The 17,914-nt window shown below is 41.8% G+C and overlaps 2 protein-coding genes and 1 long non-coding RNA gene across 12 annotated transcripts in view; 1 reads left to right on the top strand and 2 right to left on the bottom strand.

Annotated features, from left to right (window-relative positions):
- LOC144990221 (uncharacterized) overlaps window positions 1-17,914 on the bottom strand; it is a 280,096-nt gene that overhangs the window by 239,381 nt on the left and 22,801 nt on the right. The gene's annotated exons all lie outside the window — the stretch shown is intronic.
- The window catches only part of LOC144981357 (protocadherin Fat 1-like), a 71,672-nt gene that overhangs the window by 39,610 nt on the left and 14,148 nt on the right, over window positions 1-17,914 (top strand). For all 10 annotated transcript variants that reach the window (XR_013654435.1, XR_013654436.1, XM_078943762.1 and 7 more), the window contains 7 exons: window positions 4,729-5,004; window positions 5,217-5,427; window positions 5,803-9,876; window positions 12,652-12,848; window positions 12,963-13,116; window positions 14,220-14,453; window positions 16,895-17,281. Coding sequence is in view for 8 of the 10 variants with exons in the window: in XM_078943762.1 (XP_078799888.1) it covers window positions 4,729-5,004; window positions 5,217-5,427; window positions 5,803-9,876; window positions 12,652-12,848; window positions 12,963-13,116; window positions 14,220-14,453; window positions 16,895-17,281 (5,533 nt within the window). In the remaining 2 variants the exon portion in view is untranslated. The remainder of the gene's footprint in view (window positions 1-4,728; window positions 5,005-5,216; window positions 5,428-5,802; window positions 9,877-12,651; window positions 12,849-12,962; window positions 13,117-14,219; window positions 14,454-16,894; window positions 17,282-17,914) is intronic.
- Window positions 1,964-2,481, bottom strand: LOC111947822 (uncharacterized). Its single transcript, XR_002873750.2, has 2 exons — window positions 2,343-2,481; window positions 1,964-2,264 (listed from the first exon to the last, which is right to left on the bottom strand). It is a non-coding gene; the product is annotated as an uncharacterized LOC111947822 (long non-coding RNA).

Here is a 17,914-nt window from a genome sequence, read left to right as displayed (position 1 = left end):
AATAGTTGGTTTTTCCTGTCAACCCAAACACGGCAAGGACGACATCAGCGGTTGTTTTTCAAATAAAGATAAACCAAGGCCACTCTCCCAACACAATGGTAATCCATTACCATTTCGCGCCTAGATTGTGACATTTGCACCACTTCGACATTTGGCACCAAGCCTCTTCTGAAAACTGTAGGTGGCTAGTAAATAGTAGGGAAAAAAGAAGAGGAATCTCCTCCCTGCTTGTCCAGTGTGCACACCATGGGCTAAAGGTCCATCCAAGAACACGTAGCTTTAGTTCCCACACTAGCAAAGCTGAAGGTACCGCTGTTGGCGTTGCAATGTTTCTGAACACAGACGAAAGTCAAAGGAAAATCTTTACTGTAGCTAAATTTGTTAAGTTCACACGTAAATCTAAATTCTAGTTATCGCTGTTGCTGGCGAGCCTTCTTACTGTAACGTCATTTTCTTTGATTGGCTGACTGAAAATATATCAATTTAGAGGGAAAATATTGGCCCATCTCAATTTTTTTCCACTTTTACTGTCTCCCTTCAACTCCACTTTGTCTTTCTTTTAGCCCCAAGCTAAAACTAGAACTTAAACAACAAGTAAAGGTGGAATAACTGTTGCTGTGCTGTAGGTGATACAACAGCTGAAGTACCAACACTAAAATATTTAAGCATCCAAGCTGTCTTAAGCTTTTTTTCTGCTTGTCATGCCTTGTCCATGAGATGAGCCGCATTCTTTTAGGTCACGCCGGATAGCAACATTGGAGATGTTTTGTTCTTTTGTCGTCAAAGTGGAGCTTCAGAGAATTGTGGCTGCAAAAGAATCTATTTGTTGTCACCCAGTATGAATAAAGCCTTTCATCATCTGGCTGCTGTGCTCCACTGAGCCTTGGATGAAGCTCCGCCTTCACACGCATTTTTGGTGCTCATCCGTGGAAGCGGCACGTCCTTCAGTTTGGTGCAGAACCTTACAAGCAGGCTCAAAGTTCCCTGTTAGTGCTTATTATTCGCCACTGTTCCTCCTCTGCTCTCTTGGAAGCCTTGACAACAGGGAGCTCCTTAAAAAGGCTTTCAGTGCACAACATGCAGGGACAATATCGGTCAAATTAATCACATTTAAAGGTTAACCCACACAAAGGGTTAAGTTCTTGGTGCAGCTTGTTATTCAGCACTATTACACCTACCACCATGTTCAGAAAAGGAACCAATTAAAACAGCAGCTTTTTAAAGCAATACACTATTGTCTGTACTAAAATTCTTAATACATATATTTAAAAATATCTATTTCCACTTAGTCTGTGACAATCTCTCAGCATTTTTAATAAAAGATTGAAAAAAAAAAGATCTGCCGTACTTTTTGCGATTTCTGGAATAGGTCCTCTGATATCCACCTTTAATTTCAAAACTATCATCTTTCAGCTTCACCATTTCATTTGCAAATGACAAAAGGTAGTGAAGATGACTTTGATGAGCTGTTCGATAATCACCCTCAGAAATAATCTCATTTCATTAACCGTCAGCTTCCAGTGTCATACAGAAATGGGTCAAAGAAGCAGCTCCAGCACAGCAGATTATGTTCACCGAGAGCAGCAGGCTCCCTTTCACTGCCCTCAGATTTTAAAAAATGCATGTGCATATTATCTAAGCTCTAACTGAGCTGCTCTATTGCTGATGAGTGCATTCAATACAATATACCCAGTTGATTACTGCAGGTCAGCTTGTTTTCTGTGAGGGTAAAGGGATTTACTGCATTCAAATGCAAAAGAAATCATATTTAGTAGCAACATTAGATTGATTTGTTTACAGTGCTTCCTCATTTATCACCGGTGTTATGTTCCAAATATAACCTGCGATAGACAAATTCCGCTAAGTAGTCATCCTTATTTTTTACAATTATTATAAATGTTTCTGTCATGATCAGATCAAGGTGGACCCAGATGCTGCAACCCGGAAGGAAGAGGCAGGTATGTGAAAAGGTAAGTAACTAGTTTTATTTTGAAGGGGCTAGCGGATCCAGTAGGGGAGAGCGGCGTGCAGCTTGACAGCGGCTCGTAGACCAAGGTGAGCACGGAGATCTTACAGCGGCGTGACCGGAGCTCACAGCAGTGGCGTGAATGGAGTCTTTTGACTGCAACGTGGCTGGAGTTCTTGGCGGAGGCGTGGCTGGAGTTCTTGACGGTGGCGTGGCTGGAGTTCTTGAGGAGCGTGAGGGATTCAGCTTCTGCTCGCGTCGGCTGAGGACTCGGGAGACTCTCGTGGGAAAGGCAGACCTGAAGCACAGCAACAGAAGGTAAGCGAGGCAACATGACACACAGAGGGCCAGACAAGGCATGAGGTGAGTTTAGCACCATCAGGTTTAACGATCTGGCGAAGAATGCTTGAGGTGAGTCTCCTTAAGTAGCAGGTGCGTGGATGAGGTGATGAGTCACAGCTGAGAGTCTGGAGCAGAGCTGGGAGGGGGAGGAGTCTGACAGGCCACCATGACAGTTTCAAGGCTGTAAAACCCCCACTGCACACTTTATAAACCTTTCTCTGACATACATTTACATTTTCACATTTTTCTCTTTTGTTTAAACTCTCAAAGTTACAACCTTCATTAGAGATCATCTCCCTCTCGGCTGTTTAAAAAAAAATGGTTGATTCGTTGGCGATAAAAGTAAAGTAAAGCCATTTCTCTGTGGTTCTAGAAAAGTAAAAGTACGTACGCTGGACCTCTGTGGGTCATGTTAATCCTGATTTGGGAACACGTGCCATTGGTTGGCACCAGTGACCTCCCTTTGCCCGGAACCTGCTTCTTGACATGTGTGTATGTGTGTGGGGGTGGGTGGGTGGCTGGCGCTTTTTCCTCACATAAAAAAAACTCCCTCAGGCCTTGTTGTGGATATCACTTTTCTTTAATCTAGATTTTCTTCCTTAAAATGCTCCCCCTATTTTTCATTTTCAGAATGGTCCAATTTTTTTAGATGAATGCTGATCCATAAAAGTGTCTTCAAAAACTCAGCTGATGGAGGGGAAAAAAAAACGTAGGCATCTAATAGTCAGCAAATAACAAGCCAGCCTTGGCATGCAGCGCAGCCTTTCCTCTTCTTCAGCTCTATGACATCCTCTCTTGGCTACACAGAACTACCTCAAGCTGTTCTTCTCACAATCTGTTCCTAGTCTCTTGCATGTCATGTTGCTTCACTCTTCATTACAATGTCTTACTTAAAGTTTTCAGTTTGGAAGTCGATAAATGCAGATTTATCGAAGCTTATTATGAAATCTTGAACTCTTTTTCTTTCTCTCCCAGCCATGGATTTGGTTTATGTAACCCCCTTCACTTGAAACCTTTAACTTTTGGTTTGTAAATGTAAACATTTTTTCGAACTTTCCTAATCGTTTTTTGAGCCCCCTCGTCTCTCATTTTTTATCTCAGCATCACAGCAACTCTTTTTTTTTTAATTCCCAGTGTCTCCATCTGTCATCTCTGTCTGTTTTTCAGTCCCAGCCTGGTTCCCTCTTTGCTTCCCGCAGGAAGCCGTGCACAAAGAATACAGGGTTTTCCTCTACAGGAGCATTTTTTTCTCTGCTTTGTGATGCTCAGAGCTGAGGCTCTTTGAAGTGTTGTCCAGTCTCTTAGCAGAAGGAATGACAAGTTTGTGTGCATATGTAGGGTGTGGAGATAAATAGGCTTTTGTGGCTTTTACAGAAGGGAGGGGATTGGTACATTTTGTATAGAGGTAAAAGCTACTAACCAGGTTCCATTCTCTCTGGCTCTTTAGAGCACTTATCAGTTCTTGTCACCTTTCTTCCTATTCACAAAGTGTGTTATCTGACTCTGGCCACATTGAGACACATTGCAAACCCTTTTGGGTGGATGTACACGAGAAGATTGTGAAAAGTTGTAAGCAAGGTGCCGATTTTATGTGAAAGCAGCGTCTTAATTAATGTAAAGGACACCTTTTTACCCAGAGTTTTTCAGAGTACTTTTTCTTCTACTTTTGAGAGATGTCTGCTTTTATTGGAAAGAAAAATTCTGATTAGCGGTGTGATGCGAGTTGTTCATGGCACAAGAGATATGGCAGGATAAAGACAGCGTGCATCCCAGCAACCCCCCCTGCGAGATGACATCTGTGAGCTTCAGCAGCGCTGCCAACATCACAGCACACAGCAGATTGTAACTGTTATCAGTCCTGTCAGGTTGGGCCTATATTTGCCTCCGATCCGGTCGCACATTGCTCAACAAACAGTATTATGACCACAAACCCAAGTGGTCAGTTGTTTTGAGCAGAGATCTGACGAACCCTGGTGAGCGGATACCTGGTCAAGGCTTTTGTGCCTTCAGTGCTTCTGCAAAAAAACAGCTCGGCACCAACGGTCCCCTTTGCAGGATATAACCCCCTGGTGTCTGGTATGCAGGTGTCTAATCTGGCCTGATCCCTTTGTTCCCCATGTTTGGCAGCGACAGAAGCCTCTCGCTGGGATGGGAAACAAAGATGGCATTCCAGCAGCTCTTCATAATCCTCTGTCGGAAGTCCAGTAGACAAGTGGCTGGTGTTGATAAAACATGCTCCCGGAGGAATTTTGTAGTTTGGGGATGTTAAATTCATGTTTATTGCATATAGGCGAAACAAAAAATGTATTTTTAGATAAAAAGTCAATTTAAATAAGTGATACAAGTCTGTGCAATTGCCTCTAAACAAATAAAACACAATTTAAACAAAATTAATAAACCCACTTCCTCTCATTTTTTAGGTGCTTATTCGCGTCATCGACACCAACAACCACAGGCCTCAGTTCTCCAATCAGGTTTATGTTGTCAACATCCCTGAAGATGAGCCAGCAGGGACTGAGGTCATGCAGATCAGTGCCATGGACAGAGATGAGAAGAACAAACTGACCTTTACACTCCTGAGCAGCACAGATCCCTTCAGCCTCAGGAAGTTCCGCCTGGACCCAGGAACAGGAACATTATACACCACCGAGCCTCTGGATCATGAGACAATGCATCGTCACGTTCTCACTGTTATGGTATGAATCACTGACACACATAAAAGTAGAAGACATTTTATTTTTATTGATATTTTGAAAGGAGATTTCATTCCCGCAATGAAATGGAAACTTTGTTGGTCTGGTATTCCAAACATGGAAGATTCAATTCAATCTCTTTTTAAGCAGACATTTTTATTTCTCTTCTCTTTGTGTCCGCTGTTCTTCAATCTTAATAAGTATCTTATCCCCAGGTTCGAGATCAAGACATTCCAGTAAAGCGGAATCTTGTGAGAGTTATTGTCAACGTGGACGACACCAACGACAACGCACCCTGGTTTATAGGGATTCCTTACTCTGGCCGTGTTTTTGAATCTGCAGCCATTGGCACAGCCGTGCTACAGGTCACTGCTCTTGACAAAGACACAGGACACAACGCAGAGGTTGTCTACAGCATTGAATCAGGTAATTAACCACTTAATAGCAAAAGACTTTATTGGAATATAAAGGAAATTGAAACCTTCTCATTATAACATTTGATTTAAAATCTACTTTATTTGCAATAAAACATACTATGAAATTCATAATTTTGAAGACTTTGTATTGGTAAAGATTGATAAAGTGGAAGGACAGTAAATTCCTCTGTTTCCCACCCATTTTCTCTCACAAAAATCTGCAAAAGACAAGCATTTATTTTTGTTTGTAAATTTGCATATTTATATTTTTTGAACTTTTATGATTGAGTTGTTTTCAAGAAGTACAACTTGCATACTGTTAAATAGTCTTACTGTGAAAAAAAATTTTTTTTAATTCCTTCTCTTTTATTTTATTGTCTGGCAGGAAATGTTGCAAACTGTTTTGCCATCGATTCTGTTCTTGGGACAGTAACCGTGGCCAAAGAACTGGATCGCAGCAGCAGGACAGCATTTGAGCTCGTCTTAAAAGCTACTGATAATGGAACGCCACCATTGTCCACCACCACCACTGTAAACATTGCAGTGACAGTTTCTGACAATGCAGCTCCTAGATTCACCGAAAAGGAGTTTGCAGCAGAAATCAGTGAATCTGCTCATCCCGGAAGCTTTGTAAGCTCCATCACAGCCGTCAGCCAGTCCTCCATTTTCTATCAAATAAAAGCCGGCAACATCAACAATGCATTTGATATCAACCCCAACTCAGGAGTGGTTGTAACGCGGCAAACTTTAGATTATGAGAGCAACTCTCACTACAAGCTTATAATACAGGGCACCAACATGGCCGGACTTGCCAGCAACACAACGCTTTTGATTCATCTAAAAGATGAAAATGACAATACTCCAGTCTTTATCCAAAGGGAATTCAAAGGTGTAATCAGCGAGTCATCCCCAGTCAACAGTGTTGTTCTAACCCATGAAAACACTCCCCTTGTTATTCATGCTTCAGATGCTGATTGTGACCAGAATGCCAGACTCATTTATCAGATTGTTGAACCTTATGCTCATAACTATTTTGCCATTGACTCAAGCACAGGAGCCATCAGAATCACAACAACTTTGGATTACGAAGAGAGGAGTGTTTTTCATTTCACAGTTCAGGTGCATGATCTAGGAATGCCTCGGCTGTTTGCGGAGACAGCCGCCAACGTGACCATTAACGTAATTGACGTCAATGACTGCTCTCCCAGTTTCACTCAAGAAGTCTACGAAGCAGTCATTGTTTTGCCAACATACAAAGGCGTAGAGGTAATTCAAGTCAACGCCACCGACTCCGACTCTGGGCCCAATTCAAAGCTTTTGTTCTCCATCTCTGAAGGAAATATTGGTGATAAATTTAAGATAGAACCAGTGAAAGGTATTATCTCAATACAAAATGTTACACAGCTTAGGAGCAGGTATGAATTAAGTATTAGAGTCTCTGATGGTAGGTTTGCCACCATTGCTAGAGTGAAGATCAGTGTCAAAGAAAATAAACAAAGCAAGTTGAAATTCACCCAGGACTCTTACAAAGTTTACATCAAGGAAAATTCCTCTGACAAGAAAACACTGGCTGTAATTGCTGCTGTGGGGAATCAAGTGAATGAGCCATTATTTTTTAGAATTCTTAATCCTGATAGCAGATTTCAAATCAGCCAGACGTCTGGGGTTGTCTCAACTACGGGAATACCATTTGATCGCGAAGCACAGGACACGTACGACATTGTTGTGGAAGTCACAGGACAGGACAAATCTGAGGATGCGGCTCATGTTTTAGTAACTCTGACTGTCGAAGATGTCAATGACAACAACCCTATGTTTGTGAACCTGCCGTATCACGCCCTGGTCCAAATGGATGCAGAGGAAGGCCAGCTTGTTCGTCAGGTCACCGCAGTGGACAAAGATGTGGGCTCAAATGCAGATATCCATTACTACCTTAAGGAGCATCAGGGAAATTTTGAAATTACCCGGTCTGGTGAAATTCTGCTCAAAAAGAAGTTTGATAAAGATTTACTCAACAAAGACTTTGTCATAGTCGTCGTTGCACAGGATAATGGAGAAATACCTCTCTCGGCAGAAGTAGAAGTGCCAGTCAGAGTTGTGAACAAAGCAATACCCATTTTTGAGAGGCCTTTTTACAGTATTGAAATTCCTGAAAATATTCAATTGCACTCCCCCGTTCTGCATGTCCAGGCAAATGATTCCGAAGGCCCTCGGATTGTATATACAATCTCTGAAGGAGATCCTTTTAAACAGTTCTCGATTGATTTTAACACAGGAGTCATTCATGTAATACAACCATTGGACTTTGAGACTCATCCTGCCTATAAGTTAAATGTTAGAGCTACAGACTCTCTGACAGGAGCACACTCAGATGTGTTTGTCGATGTTATACTGGAAGATATCAATGACAATACCCCTGTGTTCCTGTCAAGATCGTACTATGCTAACATATCTGAGGCATCTGTCATTGGCACATCCGTTTTACAGGTGGAAGCTAAAGATTCTGACACTGGCAATAACCAAGAAATATTCTATCAACTGGTCGACGAAAAGGGGAAGAGTTCCAATTATTTTATCATTGACCGTGACAAAGGAATTATCTCTTTAGCACAAGTTCTTGATCATGAAGACATACAGCAGCACAAGTTGAGAGCTCGTGTTGTGGATGGAGGAGTTCCAGCCCTTTCCAGTGAGGTCACTGTGACAATAGATGTTACGGACCTAAATGACAATGCCCCTATGTTCACTGAATTCATCTATAACACCACAGTTAGCGAGCTGGCTCCACGTGGACACTTTGTCATCCAAGTTCAGGCATCTGATCCTGACAGTTCAGATACAAAAAAGTTGGAGTTTGCAATCATATCTGGGAATGATGAACAGAACTTTGCCATCAACAAACAAACAGGGACCATACTCATTTCCAACCACCGCCGCCCACACATGCAACCCCTATACAACCTTAGTGTATCAGTGTCAGATGGCGTATTCATAGGCTCAGCCCTTGTCATGGTAAGAGTTGTTGGTGCCAACTTCCACAACCCCACCTTCTCTCAGACTGACTCTTTAGTAGAACTTGTTGAAAATTCACCTGTAGGTACCCTTGTAGCACAAGCACAGGCAATAGATCCTGACGAAGGGATATATGGCCAAATAACATACGAGATTGTCAATGATTTTGCTAGGGACAAGTTCTCAATCAATGACAAAGGAGAGATTTTGACACTTGAAAGTCTGGATCGTGAAAATACAGTCGAGAAAATCATTCCAATCTCCCTGATGGCTAAAGACGGTGGTGGAAAAGTAGGCTTCTGTATTATTAATGTTATCGTCACAGATGCCAATGACAATGCCCCGAAGTTTAGAGCAGCTGAATACAAATCAACAATTCCATCGGATGTCCCAAGAGGAACCTCTTTACTTAAAATTGCAGCTTCAGACATGGATGAGGGCAGTAACGCTGACATTGAGTACTTTCTTGAAGCAGATGCTGAAAATGTGAGAGAAAATTTTGAAATACATAAAACCTCTGGGGTCATTGTAACCAAGGAAAGTCTCATTGGTCTGGAAAATGAGCTGTATGCATTCTTTGTGAGGGCAAAAGACACTGGGAATCCATCCAAAGATTCAGTTGTCCATGTTTACATCAGGATTGTCTCATCAGACACGCCCATTCACAAATTTGTTGAGCCACATTATCTTTACACAGTTAGTGAGGACCTTCCCATTGGCACAGAGATAGCTCTGATTCAGGCTGAAGGCCACGAGGGACTGACATACAGCCTTGTGAAAGGAAACACACCAGAAAGCAACGAGGATGACGTGTTTGTCGTAGATCGAGAGAATGGAGCACTGAAGTTGCAAAAGAGCCTTGACCATGAAATGACCAAATGGTATCAACTAACTTTGCTTGCCCAGGCGAGGTTTGAAAATGATGACATACTTGCATCTGTCAACGTAAACATCCAAGTGAAAGATGTCAACGACAACAAGCCAATTTTTGAGGCCAACCCCTACAAGGCCGTTACAGTTGAAAACCTTGCAAGTGGGACTCAAGTTGTACAGGTCAGAGCCACCGACCTGGACTCCGGCACCAACAGCCATGTCATCTACAGCCTTGACCCCAAGCAGAACTCACAGGAAATATTTGAACTGTTCTCAGTCAATAGTGAAACTGGATGGGTGACCACTTTAAAAGAGCTGGACCGTGAAAAAATGGACAAATATACAATTGCAGTCCTAGCCACAGACCAAGGGGACACAATTCAACATATCTCTGGCACCACAGTGGAGGTAACAGTAGCCGACGTAAACGACAACCCACCGCGCTTCACCGCCGAAATCTACAAAGGAACAGTCAGTGAAGATGACCCTCCGCCTAGTGGGGTGATCGCCATCCTCAGCACGACAGATGATGACTCAGAGGATTTTAATAAACAAGTGAACTACTTCATCACAGGTGGGTTTTTTTCATTACTGTGTGAATGCAATTAGTGAGCCCAGAGTTGTTCCTGTAATCCAGTTACATAACATATAATTTTTTAAAATAAAAAGCATTATCAGTTGATGCCTCATCAGATGACACTTTTTCTTTCTTTCCTATAATCTCAAGTGTTGTCCAAAAAAGCGGGACCTAAAAATGACTCTGTGTAATTGTTGCCAGGATACCAATTTTACTTTTTTATAATAGAATTCAAAGTTTTAATGTAAACTCCAGTGAAAGGGGGAAGGTTTATTAAAAAAAGATATTACCAAGATTAGAAACCCTGGCGTTGGGGGAATTCCGGCTGCCGCTGCTGCTGCGGCGGGGGTCTGGGTGTGGGGGTGGCTGGGCGCTCCTCCTCCTTCTTTTCACATTCCACCATCCATTTTAGAAGAACATAAACACTCACATGAGCACAGGTGTTAGCTCACCTTTGCACTAATAGTTTGCATGATTGAATGAATGAAAGATTTCACACTAGTTGGTTTAAAGGCATAGGTATGCGTTCGTGAACACTATCTGTTTTGTGTACATGTTGACATGTGGACATTTTTGCAGCTAGCAGGTGTGTTGATAATATTTGAGTGTGTGTGAACAGGCCCCGCCCTTTTTGTACTACATTTGAACCGTACCGTAATGATAAACAACCAGTAAACTTGTTGCTTTATGCTGCTTCATGGTCTTACCCCCCTTCCCCTCCTATTATCACCCTCCTACCCCCCCCTCTCTCCAACGTCCCTCTCTCTTTTTCCCCTCTTTCCTTTTCCGTCCGGTCCAACACCAAAGATTTTCAAACATGATTGAAATTAATAAAGTTTGGCCTCAATTACAAAAGGGGTTTATTCAGACATACCTTTGGTTTGTCTGAAGATTAATAACCCCTCTTGTTAAAATAAAATATGTCCAACACAAGAGGCCGTCAGCTCTCATCTGTTTGCCTAGCTGTTGGACAGGACAAGTTTAAAAAAAAAAAAAAGATTAGAAACCCTCTGCTTTTACATGTACTGCATAAAAATTAAAATAATATAAAAGTGTTTGCAGGCTTCAAAATTGCATTAAACATTGTATTAAACTAAAAATTCGAATTAAGCGTCGATACAAATCAGTTGATGTCATTTCATAACCTTTGTAATTGCTTCTTTTTAATAATCAGTTTAAACAATTTAACTATTATTAAATCCTTGTACACTGCGATAATTACTTTGTTTCCTCTAACTGGTTTTAAAGTTTAGCTTGAATTAAATACATTTATGAGATCGAGATTCTGAAAGGGTTTGACATTTAAAATAAAATTTAAAAAGACGTTTCTTTAAAACTACAGGATTTTATCATTTAAACAAGATATGTTAACATCAACATTAAAGTTAAAGTCCCTCTATCTGTCACATGTCACACACCTAGGTGTGCAAAATTTGTTCTCCGCATTTGACCCATCCCCTGGGGGAGCAGTGAGCTGCAGACACAGCCGCGCTCGGGAACCAATTGGTGGCTTAAACCTCCAATCCAACCCCTTAATGCTGAGTGTCAAGCAGGGAGCAAATGGGTCCCATTTTTAAGGTCTTCGGTCTGACTCGGGGGTTCAAACTCGGCCTGGGTTATAACCCAGGACCTTCTGGTTACTGGGCGGACACTCTAACCACAAGGCCACTGAGCTGGTTAACAACACAAGTAGTACCGTTAGCAGCTGTAATGACTTTACCACACACTATTCCCAGCACGTACATAGTTTTCAATACTTTTGGTAAATAGTAAATGGCGTATACTTATATAGCGCTTTTCTACCTACAAGGCCCAAAGCGCTTTACAGTCACAGACCCATTCACCCAGTCACACACATATTCACACACGGATGGTGGCTCCGCTGCCGAACACAGGCGCCCACCCCCCTTTTATATGAACTAAGACTATTTATTTTATTTTTGCATGTTGTGCAATAGGCCTGTATAATAAATCGCAAATTTTTCGTTATAGCGATATCAAGCTGTGCACTACGCATATCGCAAAAGAGGGCAGAAATTGCAATAAATGGTTACCTTAAATGTGCTAAAACAATCTAATGGTGGCTTAGAATATTTATCAAAGCAAAAAAATCCATTTATGCATTTGACCAATCGGATGGACCCCTTTACTTTGTTTACTCAGCGGATGGAGCCTTTTATGCTAGATAGAGCCTCCTATGTAGACAAAGGTCATTTGGATTATTATTTAAATTATGTTGACTCTAATTTGAATTAAACTGTTGCAGTGAAATGGAAATATTTTTTACTTTTGTTCATGTATCGCAAGTTATATTGTCATCGCAAAACTGATCACTACAGTCGCTAATTGGGAGTTTTCCTTATATCGTGCAGCCCTAATGTGCAATAATGCAACATGAAATCATTCCAAAAAGCAACATCATTTTTCCATGCTTGTATTGGCTTTTGGCTTTCGCCAACCAAGTGTTAGCACCATGACTGGACATGCTGTTGTGCTTTACTCCCTTAAAGGTGGCCCATCAAAATGCTATTTGGACATGTTTTTTATAGCCTGGGTAACCAAAATTTGAATAAAAAAAATAAAAATCTTTCGATTAAACAGATCATGATTATAATCATGCCCTGTGTTTCATAGTTTGAATGTTTGCTTTGATATTTCATTTAGGTTCTGCCTTATGCAGCAAGTGGGGATATTTTAGACGGCAGTGCTTTAGCTTCTTTTTTTTCTCTTCCATTTTCTGATTTTTATACTTTTTTTTTCATTTTTCAACAGGAGGAGATCCGCTTGGTCAATTTGCCATCGAACATGTTCAGAATGAATGGAAGGTTTCTGTCAGGAAACCTCTGGACCGTGAGGTGATGGACAATTACCTCCTCAATATTACTGCCAGTGATGGCATCTTCACCGCTAAAGCTGTTGTGGAGGTGAAGGTGCTAGACGCCAATGACAACGACCCAGTGTGCGAACAGGTAAAGGCTACTTTTGTTGTCATTTTACATTAAGCCGCCTTATTTCGGTTTTCTGCATTGCCTTAATTTGACCCCCCTCCTATCTTTTCTTTCTCGTTCCTCTTTGCCCTCCAGCTTCTCTACAGTGAAAGCGTCCCAGAGGACTCCCCGGCTGGCAGGCTCATCTTGCAGGTCTCTGCCACAGATGCTGACATCCGCTCAAATGCCCAAATCTCTTTTGAACTCCAGGGAGTTGGAGCAGAGTTGTTCATCATTGACTCCGACACAGGTGCGTTCCCACAGTCAATGTCATTTGCTCAAAGGCTCTGCCGCCAGAGGAGCAGGAACCGTGCAACGTTTTAGTGTACCGCGGAAAGATTCCACCACAATACAGTCTGACAGAATAATACAGTTTGAAAGAATTATTTTGGAGTTTATTTTTATAGATCCATTTGTGGTTTTATTGAATATGTGTTAAACGGTGTCATAAAAGCCACAGAAGCAACCTAGCATGACAGCAGTTTTACATCCTTCATGGAAACTGCCTCCTTTCACTGAATGTTTCTGTGTTGTTGTTGTGTGTGAACTGTCTGCCACAGACGAGATTTAGGAGATTTTATTTAGGTATTATTTACCTGTGTGGTTTTTTTTTTTAAGAAAGTAGGAACATTTCCCTGCAGAGCCACAAACCCCCCTTTACAGTAACAGTGAAGAGGAGAGGTACACAGTTTTGTTGAGTTAATGGCCATTATTTTTACTTGCTTGCAAATGATGCCCTTTGGGAGAGGTTCTAAATCAGTCAGTCTACAAACTCTCCAATCAAACCAACCCGTTTTTAAAGGTTCATACTAAATAAAGAGGATGTAAAGCCCAAGCTCAGGAAGCTAGGAGATCTTCGCAACTCCACCACACATCTGCTGTCACACAAACAACTAAATGAAGCAGCAACACTGTCCAGCAAACACTATTGTGCTTCTGTTAGGGAAGAGGAAGATTTCCTTTTTTTAGTGCAGACGAGTGGGAGTAATACTGATTAGGACGGCCGAGAGGCTCTGGAGCTTTCCTCCAGTGTTGTGGTTAAGTTGGCTGCCTCTCTTCCCAAGACACTTTGAAGCTGCTTTTTGCTGCCAACTCTGATGTTTTCATTCATCAGCCCTCCCTCTCAATCCCCTTTCATAGCTTTTCTTGTTCTTCAATTACTTATTCATTTCTCTCCCCTCTTGAAAGCTGCAAGTTGCTTTTTATTTAGTTGACAGATTGAGAGGGAGAGAAAAAGGAGGTGCTGTTGGAAAGTCTTAATGGTGTGAAGTGTGCCCTATCTATTAAAGTGACGTTAAATTAGCAAACATGTTGTGAAAAGTGCATGTTTGTTTGTTTGTGCCATCGTTTTAGGGGAGCTAAAGACCTCGCGGCCTCTGGACCGAGAGAAGCAGGAGGAGCACAGGTTCAAAGTGCGGGCGGTGGACGGAGGAGGGCGCTACTGCGAGGCCGACATCCACATCACGGTAGAGGACGTCAACGACAACCCGCCGCTGTTCACGTTGGACCCTTACACCATCACCGTCTTCGAGAACACGGAGACGGGGACGTTTGTCGCAAAGCTGCTGGCGAACGACGCGGACGCGGGTGAGAAATGTTCTCTCTGAGCTCATCCTTTTAAGGATGTGAACTCCAGCGGGAGACTCCGCCACCATTACCATTACACTGCTGGAGTGGAGTCTCTTTTTTGATTTTTTAATTCAAAGTTGTTAATTCCTTTAAAGTATGATTAATACGTTAAATATGCTGGAGGTTTTTCTTTGAAGAAAACCTCTTTAAATTCATGGTAAACTAGGGTCATTACTGAAGCTTATGATTCCGAACTATAGGCCTGCTGTGGGAAAATCTTTGGAGGGAAGATTTTATTCCCTTTTCACGCATCACAAGGAAAATCTGAGGATAATTTGTCAGTATTAGAAAAGGAAGAAGCTGGAATGTACAGGTTGTTGTTTAAAAATGAAAAAGCAGAACAACAGATTTATAAATGTGTTAAAAATCAGTCGCATGTATACAGATTTTTGTTCCGGATCATCAAGAGGTTGAGATGGACTTCAACCCCCCTTGGTCTTCATTCTGCCTTTTTTTTTTGCTGAGGCAAACAAAAAAAAAAAACAAAGTTCACAAATGCCTGCACAATGTCCGCTGAATGCGATTACCAGCCACCCACCGACCCACCCACCGCATTACTCCTGGTCACAGTTGAGCTCGAGCGACTGCACATTCTTCAGCATCTTCTGCATATTTATCTTGGCTCAGTGCTGACGCACCATGCACTTATCCTTCCACTGAGGGATTGCATTCCACTAACAGGCAAGAGGGAAAGATAATACATGTGAAATTTTCTGAATGATCAACTCCTTCAAATTAAAAGGTCCATTACCCTCTAATGAAATTCCCCTCCCTTTTCAGGCTAATTTTCTCAAAAGGGATTATTGGGATTTTCCATTTGCCGAGCTCAAGACCGCAGAGGCCACATATATTTGTCTGTAGCATCTTTTCTGTTGAGCGATCATTGCTAATCACTGAGAGGTTCATGTGTAGATATTTCTGCACTTTTGCCATGTTTAATCCAACCTCACAACCGAAGTCAAAGAATCAAATCGGGTTTCTTATTGTAATTCTGTTCAGACCCCAACTCCCCTCTTCCACAGCATCATTCTCTATTTAGAATGATTCAGCTGGACGCCTGGTTCAGTTTTCCACAGTCAAGGAGTTTAGCCTGTATCACCAACGGGAGGACACTCGCACTTCCTCTTTTAGCCAAATTTCAAAATCAAAGTGAACAAACCATGAGTGGTTAAAGAAAACCTTGAAAATTAAACGTCGCTGTTAGCTATTTTTTTTAGGTAATATCTAAAAAGGTCAATCAAACAATAACTATCATATATATAAGACCCCTGAACTATAAAGCTCCATAGGCGAGTCAAAAGAGTATGAGTCAGCCACGATAGTGTATTTACAATACCTACCAACCCTGTTTGCAACACATAAAAAACAAACTAAAAAAACCTTACTGTTAATGTTTCCCAGTAACACGCATGTATAGACAGGTAACATTTTCCTTCAGATAAAAGCTTTATCCAAGTAAACATGGAGAATGCAAAAAATAAACATTGTTGCTTTGACCCAATTTCTCACTTTCTTTTTTAACCAGCCATGAAATGTCTAAGTTTAACTTCTTACTAAGAGAAGAAAGCATGCTTTATCTTCCACATCGTCTACATATTTCTGAGTGGAGTCAGTTTTTTGGCAGAGCTCGCTGTGTGCCATGGACTCGAAGAACGAACTGTGTCTGATTCTCACACACAAAGCGGAGGTCCAGTTTAGTCTTCTGTTCCAATCTGTGAGAGGGAGAAGTTATCAGTGAGAAATGACTGAACCAGACAGAGGCACCGACTGAGACCAGTGGCCTTTGATCTGTGATAAACTCCTAAATTCCTCCTCAGAACCTGCCGCATCCTTTATCGCATTTCCAAAAGCCAGTCCACTAGCCTGCAAAATCAAATTTACTTATTACTAAGATTAGTGGGCTGACAGGATGTTTACTTTCGGAAGGAATGAACGAATTTCCTGTTAAATATTGTCGGCTACCACAGCAGTAACTTATGGAAAAGGCATACGCTGAAAAGACAAGCTCTCCTGGAGTTCATGGTTTTCTTGTTTCAGTTTAACAAGGTTTAATCGTAAATTCAAAAACAAATAAATCAAACCCGCATTAGATTTATTCAGATCTCATCTTTTTTTAAATGGTTAATTTATTGTGAAATCGGGAGGCATAAAGCTGTAAAAACTGTTTCTGAAGAGGCCCAATGACGGACGGTTGGAACTGATGCCTCCAAATGACCTCACAGGTGGAAAGTGAAAATGAGCATTTTGTAGCATTTTACATTAAATGAGTGATCAGAGCTCATAAAAGTAAGGAAAAACCAATATTTGCTGCTGCTTTTCTATCAGTTTGGTCAAACATTTGTATTTTGGTCAAATGTATTACAATAAAAACCCTTTTTTTGCTTTTTCTCTCATTCCAGGTCTTAACAGCGATATCCTCTACTCGCTGATAAACTCAGCAGATGGATCTTTCTCGGTCGATGAGAACTCTGGCGTAATCAGTCTGGAGCGTCCACTGGACCGCGAGGTGCAGTCGGTGTATGAGCTGACGGCTCAGGCCATTGACCGGGGCTCCCCTCGTCTTTCCTCCCTCTGCACGGTCACGGTCTCCATCCTGGACATCAACGATAACCCTCCGGTGTTTGAACATCGCGAATACACCGCCACCGTGCCTGAGGATGTGGCCGTCGGCGCGCAACTGCTCAGAGTTCAGGCAGCCAGCCGCGACAAAGAAGCCAACGCGGAAATCTCCTACAGCATCATCAGCGGGAACGAGCACGGCATGTTCAGTGTGGATGCGCGCTCTGGTACGTAATGGCGAATGTCCAGACACTTTTTAACCAACAGCGTTAGCCCAAAAGGTGCTACTGCTGTGGAATGCAGTGCAAGTTTGAGTGTATAAAAAGTATGGGAGCAAGACTTCATCTAATCATCAGAAACAACTATTTAATCGCAATGAAACCGATTACAACCCTTTTAGTAAATTCTACAAGTCTAAAAAAAAAAGAAACATTATTATGGCTCAAATATGACCCAGCAGGGATATTGTCTATTGTATGCATCACTTTAAAGCTGCGGGCTTTTGTGAATCAAATGTCCCCCACAACATTTAACCCTTGTGCTATCCTAGGCACTTTACCATTGGGAGTTGGGTCATCTAGACCCACTAGACAGTGCTCTGAACCTTTTTTCTTCAATGATTTGTGATCTTCACTGGTGTCCATGGGTAACATGAAATCCTCTCTACCTTTATCCACCTTTGTCATGGTAGGGAGAACACGTCAATGTAAGGGTGGGGTCATCTAAGATAGCACAAGGGATATACACACCCAAACAAACGCAAATGTATAAAGTTTTTAGAATTGAAAAGTGTGGTTTATTGTAAAATAAGAGGTCTGTGGAGCCAAAAATAGTAAATCAGTGTTTCCAGAGTCATGAAT

Source organism: Oryzias latipes (genome assembly GCF_053564925.1).
Source record: "Oryzias latipes strain Hd-rR chromosome 1 unlocalized genomic scaffold, Olatipes_Hd-rR_3.1 chr1_Y".
NCBI lineage: Eukaryota > Metazoa > Chordata > Actinopteri > Beloniformes > Adrianichthyidae > Oryzias > Oryzias latipes.
The sequence above is the reverse complement of the archived record's forward strand: the minus strand, read 5'-3'. Positions and strand labels throughout refer to the sequence as shown.